This window comes from Octopus bimaculoides, chromosome 21 (assembly GCF_046866305.1).
Source record: "Octopus bimaculoides isolate indiv1 chromosome 21, ASM4686630v1, whole genome shotgun sequence".
Taxonomy (NCBI): Eukaryota; Metazoa; Mollusca; class Cephalopoda; order Octopoda; family Octopodidae; genus Octopus; species Octopus bimaculoides.
Window position 1 is genome coordinate 23,629,727 of NC_142948.1, and position 12,463 is coordinate 23,642,189.

Sequence of the window (12,463 nt, forward strand, 5' to 3'; positions counted from 1 at the left end):
GATGTTAAATGATGATGATGACAATGATCACATTGATAAATATAAAACATAAAACATAACTTATTGTTTTTAAAATGATAAATATTGTTTTCTATAAAACGAATTTTATATTAAATTTTATTGAAACACCCGCAAAACTAGGGGTTCTCAACCATTTTCTATCTATGGACCCCTTTGATTACTACTTTACTCTGGACCCCCTAACCATCCAATGTTTAAAGACCAGTTTTATAAAAACTTCTTTCAAAATTCTTATTTTGTTTTCCACATATTTTGTGTAGGTTGAACTATCGAAAATGTTAGAGAAAGAAACCCCAAAAGCATTTTTTTTCAGGGGCCCCTTAAAATAATATTGAAAATCCCCAATTTACTGTTTTGTTGTGTGGACCCCCAAAAATCTTTTATGGACCCCGTTTGAGAACTGCCCTAAACTGTCAAAACCTTAGACTCGTTGGTGGGACTTGCAAACCAGGTGACGGTAGCAGCAGCAGCAGCAGCAGTAACAGTGATGGTGATGAACCGGGCAATGGATTAAGTCTACCCTATCTTCTGAATAATATTGATTTGTTTAATAATAATATTTTTCTATGTCAATTGTCTGGGTCAGGATGATAGCAAACTGTAAAACTGATTGTTGTTTGAGATTCAAATTATTAAGGTATATATTGCCAACTAATTATAAGAAGTAATGTTGGAATGTTGATATGGGGGTGGGGTGGATTCACCACCACCTCAACATCATCATTATTATAATTATCATTCTCATCATTCTAATTATCAACATCATTGTCAGTCATCATTATCATTATCATCATTATTCTAACATTCCTTTGCCCACAGTATCTTAAACTGTTGCTGGTGTTTAGCCCCGGGTCATCTCTGATCAAGCAGCCCATAATCATCCCACCTTTTATTTTATTCAAGTATGCCATATTTACCACCATATTCAGCCTGTCTTTTCTTTTTTTTTTTTTTTTCAACATGGTAGTATGTGGTTTGAGAAGGTGTAGATAGGGATTTCAGCTGCTGTTTTTAGCAGGTCAAGTGACTACATAGAGGCTTCTTCATTGGCTCACACTGACACAAGTTGAATATTGAGTCTACTGTACAACATATCGCTACACAGCTTGGTCTTTCACCATTTCATCTGTAAAACATATCATCTTCAGATCTGACCTGGATCACCATCTCTACAAGTTCTTCTTGTGTATTATTCTTTTATTCTTTTACACGTTTCAATCATTTGACTGCAGCCATGCTGGAGCGCTGCCTTAAAAGGGTTTTAGTTTAAGAAATCGATCTCAGGACTTATTCTTTGTTAGCCCAGTACTTATTCTATTGGTCTCTTTTGCTGAACCACGAAGTTATGGGGACATAACCACACCAATATCAGTTGTCAAGTGTTAGTGGTGGGGAGGACAAATATAGACACGAAGACACACATACATAAATATACATATATATATATGTATATATATATATATATATATATATATATATATACACAATAGGCTTCTTTCAGTTTCTATCTACCAAATCCATTTACAAGGCTTTGGTCAACCTAAGGCTATAGTAGACATTTGCCCAAGGTGCCATACAGTGGGACTGAACCTGGAACTATGTGGTTGGGAAGCAAGCTACTTACCACACACCCACGCCTTTGTTTTCTCTCTTCCACATCTACTTTCTACTTATGCTGCAAAGCACAGTGTCACTCAGCACTTATCATCTATTCATATTACCTGTTCAGTTATCTTTTTTTTGTGTGCTTTTTTAATGTTCTTAGGTCTCTGAGTCCAGAGGTTGGGGCAGTGCTCATGGCTTTTGAAGTCCCTCCTAAACTATTATGATTGATACCATTTAATGTTTCTCTTCAAACTTTGTGGACCAGCATCTGAATATCTGTGAGAAAGATAAGGGTAGGGATGGAATTCCAGAGGGATGATGTTCTGAAGAGGAAAGACTGGGTGTATTGATTAGGGTGTGATTGCGCCCTGTGGGGTTGGTCATAACAAGGGTGATGAGAGAAAGGGAGACAAGAGGGTCAGGGATGCCTGATTAGTTTGAATCTAGTTATTTCTGTGGAGCAGAGGCCATTATAGCAGAGAAAGAGAACACAATATGCCTAAGGACCAGAGGCTGAAGGCTATGTGCCAAAGGCTGTGAGTGATTTTATGCCGATCAGGCAGGTGACCCTTTCCTGGATGCAGTTTATGATGTGTGTGTGTGTGTGTGTGTGTGTGTGTGTGTGTGTGTGCAGACATCTCTACTGCATGTATCAACTAATACCTTAATTTCTTCCTGCCCTCCAACCCCTATTTGTTACAAAATGTATTACCTGTAAAGTTTCAATTAACTTTTTAAAATAATCATTAATTCCAAAGTATTCTTCTTTATTTTTAAATGTCAAAATGTGATTTTAGGGTAATTTAGCTGGTATTTCTAGCAAGTTGATTGAGCATTTAGAGACTCTGTTGTTTGGCCAACAGAGATAAACAGTTTCTCGTTCTTCTTCTCCACCTGCTCGTTACTCTAGCAATTAGACTTTTGATACCGTAATTGCTACTACTAATTAGTGCACCTAATTAACAGAATCTACCAACTATATCCAGTGAGCTGTCTGACCAGTCTAATGGACTTCATTTCTTACAGTTACCTTTTCTGCTGTCAACTCCTCCTCTGTGTCTTGTATAACTCAAGTCTTGCTTTTTTTTTCTTTGTTTTTGTCAGGTAAAAAATAAAAGATAGAAAATAGTTGGGTGAGAAATGATCTGTAACATTTTATTATTGAACTGTCATTATTGATTTCTAATTTTGGCACAAAGGCAACAAGTTCAGGGAGAGGGTAAGTCAATTACATGACCCCAGTGCTTAACTGGTACTTATTTTATCAACCCCGAAAGAATGAAAGGCAAAAATCGACCTCAGTAGAATTTGAACTCTGAACATAAAGATGAACAAAATGCTGCTAAGCATTTTGTCCAGCCTGCTAATGATTCTGCTAGCTCACTGCCTTAAATTGAATTGTCATTATTGATAAATATTTTTGTGCATCTTGTACAGTGTTCCCTATCCATAACATTCTAGGGTTCCTCAAGACATTGCTGGGAGTTCCACAAGAAATGGTGATAATTTGGTTAATTATCTACCATTATACATCTGAGTTATTCTTATATTTAACTCAGGACATTTTAAATTTCAATATACATGCTTCATTATTCAGTAGCAGAATGCAGCTAGCTGACAGAATCATTAGCATTATGGTATTTCATCTGTTTTTATGATTTATGTTCAAATCCTGCTGAGGTTGACTTTGCCTTTCATCCTTTTTTGGGGTTGATAAAGTAAGTATCAATTGGACATTGAAATCAATGTGATTGACTTACTCTGTCCCTTGAAATTGCAGGCTTTGCACCAAAATTTGAAACCATTATTATCATCATTATTATTATTATTATTCAGTAACAAGCATGGAAGTTTAGTTAAGCAGTTTACTTTCTAACTACATGGTTTTAGGTTCAGTTCCACTGTGTGGCACCTTAGGCACATATTATTTTACTGGGGCTGACAAAAGCTCTGGGCTGATAAAAACCTTGTGAGTGGATTTCATTCATGGAAACTGAAAGAAGCACAACGTGTGTGTGTGTTCCCTTGTCTTAATATGACAGAATTGTTAGCATGCCAGGCAAAATGCTTAATGACATTTTATCTGTCCTTACATTCTGAGTTCTAGTTCCGCCGGGGTTGACTTTGCCTTTCATCCTTTCGGGGCTAATAAATTAAGTACCAGTGAAACACTGGGGTCAATGTAATCAACTAGTCCCTCTCCCCCAAAATTTCAGGCCTTGTGCCTTTAGTAGAAAGGGTCATTATTATTATTATTATTATTATTATTAAGGCTTGGAGCTGGCAGAATTGTTAACATGCTGGACAAAATGTTTAGTAGCATTTCGTCTATGTTCTGAGTTCAAATTCCGCTGAGGTCAACTTTGCTTTTCATCTTTTTGGTGTCGATAAAATAAGTAGCAGTCAATATAATCAACTTAACCGCTTCCCTGAACTTGCTGGTCTTGTGCCAAGATTAGAAACCGATATAAAATGGTAGATAGGTATAAGTGATTGTTGCTGTCATACAAAGAGTGTCTTGCATGGAAAATGTGTCCAGTCATAGGGAAATAGCAACTTTCTTGCAAAAAGGTGAGGGTTGGCAACAGGAAGGGCATCCAGCTGCAGAACACCTTCCTCTACAAATTCCATTTGAGCTATGTAAGCATATAAAAGTGTATGTTAAAATAATGTAGAAGCATGGCATATTCTCTAAGGTAGGGCAATCCTGGTATCTGTAAGTGGTTAGGAGACCTTATAAGAAAAAAATAATCTCTTAACAGGGAAATGCAAGGGGAATGGTTAAGATGAAACTTCTCTGTGGGGTTTGGTGGATTTAGCACTACTAAATCCTTTTCTTTCTCTTTCGTAAAACTGAATTTCTCAAGAGATTAAACAAATCATAAAACTTTTACTGAAAGGTTAACTCTTTAGCATTTTGATTTCTTTGTCAAATATATTGCTTATTTATTCTCATTGTTTTGTATTAATCAGGCATTGTTTTGTAGTTTTCAATGAATGTGTTTGTATATTATAGGGTAGGCGCAATGGCCCAGTGGTTAGGGCAGTGAACTCACGGTCAGAGGATCGCGGTTTCGATTCCCAGACTGGGTGTTATGTGTGTTTATTGAGTGGAAACATCTAAAGCTCCACGAGTCTCCAGCAGGGGGTGGTGGCGACCCCTGTTGTACTCTTTCACCCCAACTTTCTCTCACTCTTTCTTCCTGTTTCTTGAGTAATGCTGCGATGGACTGGCTTCCCGTCCAGCTGGGTGGGGAAAACTCCACAGGAAACCGGGCTCATGAGCCTGGCTAGGCTTTAAAAAAGGGCACATAAATAATTATAGGGTAGGTGTGAGAGTTGTCCTGGTGCCTACATATCAACATCATTTTGTATGCCCTATGCACTGAATGTTTTGATGTCATTGTTGAATTTGTGGCTAAATCAATCACACTCGGCTTTTTATCAGTTCACAAGTTATTTAACTATTAGGTGTGAAAGATGGCAGAATTGTTAGAGTGATGGATAAAATAGCATACAGCATTTATTCTAACTCCCTATATCCTGAGTTCAAATCCTATGTAGGTTAGCATGGTCTTTTATCCTTTCAAAGGCAATAAATGAAACATCAGTCCAGGACAGTGGTTTGACTGAAATGTTAGGCAATTTCTGTTGGAGAAGATACCAAACTGTATCTGTTCCAACTCTTTGCATTTCAAGTTCAAATTTTACCTCTTTTGATTAGTCTCCCCAGGGCAGGAAATGGTGAGTGGGGTGGGTCCTTCAAGACATAGCTAATGCTGATAAGCCTCCAATATCAGCTGCAGTGATGCATGAATTGGAGCACCATCTCGCTTGCATCAATATGCATGAATGCAACAGGCAGACACTGTACTAAAAGCAAGATAAATCCTAGGACCAAAAATACCAGACGTAAAGCTGTTTTACTTAACACATGCGAGAGGTTGTCTAATAAGAACCTGACAGGACGACATAGATAACAGCTTTGGAAGTCTGCAGCATGCTAATGATACTCAGCAGTATAGATGGATCCCTATGTAGTTGCTGAACCTATTAGAAATAGCAGCAGCTGAATCTACCGCAAACCACACCCTCTTGTCATTGTCATCTGTAATTTCTTCAAAGTGTTAATATTCTGTCAAAGATGGATTTTACAATTCATTAATTGGGGACAAATGATGTCATGTCATTCAGATTTTATAATAAATGGTGAATACATCTTTTACAGAGCAGTACACATGTGTAGTGGATCTGAAGGGTCTCGATTATGTGTTTGTACACGTCTGTCATTCTCTAATAGAGATGACCACTTTGCCAAAATGAATTTCTGTTCATGAGGGAAGCAACAAAATATTTGGCCTTTTGAGTTCAGTAAAGCAACAAAATATTTGGCCTTTTGAGTTCAGTAAAGCAACAGAATTGAGTGAATTTTTTTAGAACGATTCTTCTTTCAACTAGCAAATCTTGTAACACCTACTACCATTCAGATATGGTCTGGGCCATTCTGGCAGTTTCTAATTGATTTTTTATGATGTTCCTTCTTTTAGTCACAACCAAGCAAACCAAACACACTCTCTCTCACGCACACACACACACACACACACACACACACACACACACACACACACACACACACACACACACATACACACACACAGAAGTGACCGATAGAATAAGTACCAGGCAAAAAATAAAGGTCCTAGGGTTGATTTGTTCGATTAAAAAATCCCTTCTAAGTGGTGCCCCAGCATGGCCTGAGTCAAATGACTGCAACAAGCAAAAGAAAAAAAAGAAAATTTTTTTGTTTTATTGTGTGTTCTATGCATGCAGTTGTGGCTGTCATGGCTGGCTTTCTTTACTTGACTTGTTGCCACTTACTGTCCTGTCTTTTACCTTTTTTCTGATGAGTAGTTGTGCACCTGAGCACCGTAGACAATAGACTTATTCTTAAACAAGGCAGCAAGCTAGAACCATTAGAGAGTCAGGCAAAAATGCTTGGCAGTATTTGTTTCAGTTCTTCATGCTCTGGGTTCAAATTCTGCTGAGGTTAACTTTACCTTTCATTTTTCCAGGGTTGATAAAATATGTACCAGCCAAGTAAAGGATTCAATGTAGTTCACTTGCTCCCTCCCCTAACATTGCTGGCCTGTACCAAAATTTGAAACCATTATTATCATTATCATTATTATTATTATTATTATTATTAAGGTGGTGAGCTGGTGGAATCGTTAGCATGCTGGACGAAATGCTTAGCGGTATTTTGCCTGCCACTACGTTCTGAGTTCAAATTCTGTTGAGGCTGACTTCGCCTTTTATCCTTTTATGGTTGAGGAAACAAGTACCAGTGAAGCACTGGGGTAAATGTAATCAACTAGTCCCCTCCCCACAAATTTCAGGCCTTGTACCTTTAGTTGAAAGGATTATTATTAAGGTGGAAAACTGGCAGGATTGTTAGAGTACTGCTTAGCGGTATTTCGCCTGTCGCTATGCTCTGAGTTCAAATTCTGCTGAGATTGTCTTTGCCTTTCGTCCTTTCAGTGTCGATAAAATAAGTACCAGTTGGACACTGGGGTTGATGTAACTAACTCATCCCCTCCCCCAAAACTGCTGCCCTTGTGGTAAAATTTGAAACCATTATTATTATTATTATTGGTGAGGTGGCAAAAGCACCAGGAAAAATGCTCAGCAACATTCTGAATCTAAATTCTGTTGAGGTTGCATTTTTTGACTTTCATCATTTCAGGGTCAATAAATTAAGTACCAGTTAAGTACTAGAGTTGGTGTAATTGACTATCCCCCTCGCCTCAAATTCCAGGCTTTGTACCTATAGTAGAAAGGATTATTATTATTATTTTCTAAGGTGGCGAGCTGGCAGAATCATTAGCATGCCAGGCACAATGCTTGGCGGCATTTCGTTCAACTTCACATTCTGAGTTCAACCAGGGTCAACTTTGCCTTTCATCTTTGCAGGGTTGATAAAATAAGTACCATTTTCATTTTTCGGAAAATGGTCTCTTCCTCCTGCCATTTATTTATTTTCCCTTTTTATGGTTGATTTAAAATAATTTTTTTTTTTAAATATGATTTTGCTACATTTATCATCAGCCATACCCAGGAAACTTTGTTTTCTTTTGTATTCTATTTTCATTGCCAATCTTATCAGACTTCCCACAGGAATCTCTTCACAATTTGTGTCATCACATTAGCATTACATCTATCGACATTTATAATATTGTTCCATTATCAAAGACTCAACAGGTTTGCTTCTTAGTGTCAAAATGTCTACCATGAAGTATTGTTAATACAGTTATAATTTTTCCAGACAGTTAAGCTCATGTTTAGAGACAAAACTTTTCTCTCAATATTTGGCAGAAGACAAGGTGGTGAGTTGGCAAAATTGTTAGCATACCGATCAAAATGCTTAGTGGCATTTCATCCATCTTTATTTTTCATTCAGAGTTCAAATTCTGCTGAGGTCAACTTTGCCTTTCATTCTTTCAAGGTTTATAAAATGAGTACCAGTCAAGCACTCGGGGTCAGTGTAATTGACTTAACCCCTCCCCTGAAATTGCTGGCCTTGTGCTAAAATTTGAAACCAATATATTGGTAGAAAAACCATTACTGACAAAATTAAAAGCTCTGTAGTATTCAGTTACAGTTATCTGCATTCTCTGAGATTTGTCTTGAAGGTTTTTTTCTTCTTTGGTACCTGTGCTAGTGTGGTAACACTAGCTTGCAAGACTAATGAGACCCCTGAATCCTGAGTGAGATTAGGAGATAGCGATAGCGATTAAAGCATGATGGGAGGAATAGGGGCCAAGTCTGGTGTGGTGTAGGAAGCAGAGAGGGTGGCCAATGGAAGATATGAGTTGGGATGGATGATATTAAGAACGAAGGAGGATGGATGTGAAAAGGAAGTGGCTCAAGAGAAAAGGAAAGCTAAATGATTAATGTGGAAGGGAGTGATGATATGTGTAGTTCTGCTCGTGTATAATTACATTAGCATGGAGGCGCAATGGCCCAGTGATAGGGCAGCATACTCGTGGTCATAGGATCGCGGTTTCGATTCCCAGACCGGGCGTTGTGAGTGTTTATTGAGCGAAAATACCTAAAGCTCCACGAGGCTCCAGCAGGGGATGGTGGCGAACCCTGCTGTACTCTTTCACCACAACTTTCTTTCACTCTTTCTTCCTGTTTCTGTTGTGCCTGTAATTCAAAGGGTCAGCCTTGTCACACTGTGTCACGCTGAATACCCCCGAGAACTACATTAAGGGTACACGTGTCTGTGGAGTGCTCAGCCACTTGCACGTTAATTTCACGAGCAGGTTGTTCCGTTGATCGGATCAACTGGAACCCTCGATGTCGTAATTGACCGAGTGCCAACGACAATTACATTAGCAGAATAATGCTGTAGATAGAAAAGTGATGGAATGATGAGTGATAGGTAAATGACAGAGTGAAGGAGTCGCAGGTGAAAACTTGACTGTGACATTGAACAAGGGGTTCAGTTTCACATGCTAGCAGAGGGGATGGGCATATCTTCACAAGTACTGCATATCAATTCAATCCTTTATCATCTCTCCTTCGAGGCTGAACATCTACAGATCAACCCTCACCACTTTGTCCCATGTTTTCCTGGGTCTCCCTCTGCCACATGCACCATCCACTGTAAACAGTTGGCACTTGTTCATAGAGCTGCCCTCATCCATATGCATCACATACCCATTCCAATGCAATCTTCTCCCCTGCACACTACCAGTTTTTCTCTCAACACATTTGTATTCTGTTTTTCATGCATACTGACATTACACATTTAGCAGAATACATTGCATTTTGTATGAGTGGGTGGGCATAAGCTGGAGTGGTGCTGGAAAAAGAGTAAATGCAGTGATGGCAAGGTGCCAAAACATGCCCTCAAGGTATCAGCTTTGAGCTGGTGTCTCCTTTGTGTGTCTTAACTTGCTTGATTGCATTCAGAAGTGAGTTGTTAATATGGTAGATTCTCCTCTTTCTGCTTTATGGGTCCTGCTTGTAAGCACCGTTCCTCCAAGACTGCACACTTATTTTACAATCAGTGCCTAAAGGGGCAAATGTGTGTACATAAGCTTTTCAAGATAAAATTGAATATTTTTGTTAATTGCAGTTGGTTACTCACATGGATATGAATATACTTTGTAAAGAAAGAGAAAAATAAAAATAAAAAGGCAAAATTGCCACAATTTGTGCACACACCACAGCAATAAAACTTAGAGGAAATATTGCTTCACCATCATCATCATCATTTAACAACCACTTTTCCATGTTTACATGGGTCAAATGGAGTCTGTTGAAGATTTTTCTACAGCTGGATGCCCTTCCTGTTGCCAACCCTTAACTGTTTGTAAAAAAAAGTAATATTTTCCCATAGCTAGACATATTTTCCATAGAAGACTGGGTATGAAAAACTTGAAGTTGTTCATTTATGATAACAATGATGCTCATTTACAACCATCATGTGACATCTAGAGAAAGGCACACAAGCACACACATTTACATGCATGCATGTGCACACACACACACACACACACACACACACACACACACACACACACACACACACTGACACATATCTTTTAGTTTCTGTCATCCAAATCCATTCACTGAGCATAAATTATCATGTCATTTTGGTTGGCCCAGGGTTATAGTAGAAGACATTTGCCCAAGATTCCACAGAATGGGACTGAACCCAAGACTACGATTGGAAAGTGAGCTTTTTAACACATAGCCATGCTTGTACCTATTGCTTGGAGGTTTTATTTTTGGTGTCATTTCTATGATTGGTTGCCTTTCCTGTACTAAACATTTCCAAGAGTATGCTGATATACTGAGCATAAATTATCATGTCCCCAGCACCAAAGAGGTTGTCATGTCCCCAGCAACACCAAACAGTTCTCTTTCTACCTCAACTTTCCTCTATTCTTTCACCAACCTCTCTATAGACTCTGCTTTATTGTAGTGTTCTTTGTGAATATTTATTTTGGCTTAACCTTTTTGTAAACATATTTTTAATTTCTTATATTTCTATGTTGAAATTAATTGTTAAAATAACGAAGAATTTTGGATGGATTCACTAAAATAATTAACTTTGTTATTAAGCTTTTTTGGAACATAACCTTTTTTGATCCATGCCTCTGAGACTGCCCCTGGTTCTGTGCTACAAACCTCCTGTTTTAAAATGCGCTAAATTAGAACATTGCATTAAAATTTCATGTTAATTTATGCTCCAAACATCAGCAATGACAAATTTCTTTTTACTAAGTCCTTCATTTTTTTCAAAATTAATTGAAACAAAGGTAGCATATTGTGATAAAAATATGGTAACAAAATGTTTAATAATAACACCTAGTTTCTACTACATTTATTGATGTACCAATTGTTTTGTTTATATTTATTTTGCTTTGTTTTGTTTTTTTCAGGGAATAGCTATTTATGAAGTGGATGAAGATCAGCCATGCATGGAATGTGGTGATAGATGTCCTGGTTTTAAAAGTCATCCCTGGAGGTGAGTAGTAAAAGGAAGAACGGAAGTAAAAACATTAATTCTAAAATTAAATGTTCCACCCTTCATCTCTCAATCTCTAATCCCTTCATTCCTTACCTATCTATTCTGTTATTCTGCTGCTCCACTCTCTTGTCAATTTTCACTCCCTCTTCCCTAACCTCATTCGTATCACTACCTCCACCCACTTGTACTTACTGTTGATTCCCATCTCTACATTGTTTGCTATTCACTGTGTTCACTCCTACCTCTCTTTTCTAACCATCTCTCACTCTCCCCACTCTCATTCTTGCACTCTTTACCCCCTCCCCTTCTTTATCTTCTGTCCCCACAGTCTTTCTTTATCTTTTTTACCTGTATCAGTCATTAGACTGTAGCCAGGTACTTATTTTGTGTTATGGGGAGGTAAGCAAACCAACACCAGTTTTCAAGTGGCAGTAGGAATACACACACACACACACACGCACACGCACACGCACGCACACGCACACGCACACACACGCACACGCACTCTCTCTCTCTCTCTCTCTCTCTTTCTCTCTCTCTCTCTCTCTCTCTCTCTCTCTCTCTCTCTCTCTCTTGCATGACTTCTTTTAGTTTCCATCTACCAAACTCACTCACAATGCTGTTGTCAGCCCGAGGCTATAGTGGAAGACACTTGCCCAAGGTGCCATGCAGTGGGACTGAACCTGGAACCATGTGGTTGGGAAACAAACTTTTTACTACACAGCCACACCTCTACCTTCTTACAAAAATTGCTCAGAATCAGTATCTTGTGGTATTTGTTTACCCTCCTTTATAGTCTGAATTAGAAATTTCTATCCATGTTAGCATTGAATACATTCCTCTTAGGGGTTGGTAAAATAATATTATTGTATCATTAAATGGTTCTGTATTGGAATCGATGTTAATGACTATACCTTTGTGTCTGTATGTTAGTTTCTCTTTGTTCACCTCCAAAAAAATTGCCTTAACTACCAGTGGGGACATTGTTGTCATTTCTCCTGTTGACAAATCATCCATTGGCTTTGTGCCTTCAAAGATCTTAAACCCCCACCCCCAAATAACACTCCACACAAAAACCTTACAAATAAAATATTACCATACTCAGCCATAAGCAGTAATGCAAACCCTACTGCCCCATACTCAACATTAAATCCAGAAACAAATTCTGACTCTCCCTCAGCAAAATCAAATGGAGCTTGATAAAAAACAACATCATCATCATCATCGTTTAACGTTCACTTTCCATACTAGCATGGGTTGGACGATTTGACTGAGGACTGGTGGACCAGGAGG

At 38.3% G+C, this 12,463-nt stretch overlaps 1 protein-coding gene across 3 annotated transcripts in view; it reads left to right on the top strand.

Annotated features, from left to right (window-relative positions):
- The window catches only part of LOC106875883 (four and a half LIM domains protein 2), a 231,251-nt gene that overhangs the window by 94,976 nt on the left and 123,812 nt on the right, over nt 1–12,463 (top strand). For all 3 annotated transcript variants that reach the window (XM_089338925.1, XM_089338924.1, XM_089338926.1), the window contains one exon: nt 11,082–11,167. In XM_089338925.1, coding sequence (XP_089195051.1) covers nt 11,082–11,167 — 86 coding nt within the window. The remainder of the gene's footprint in view (nt 1–11,081; nt 11,168–12,463) is intronic.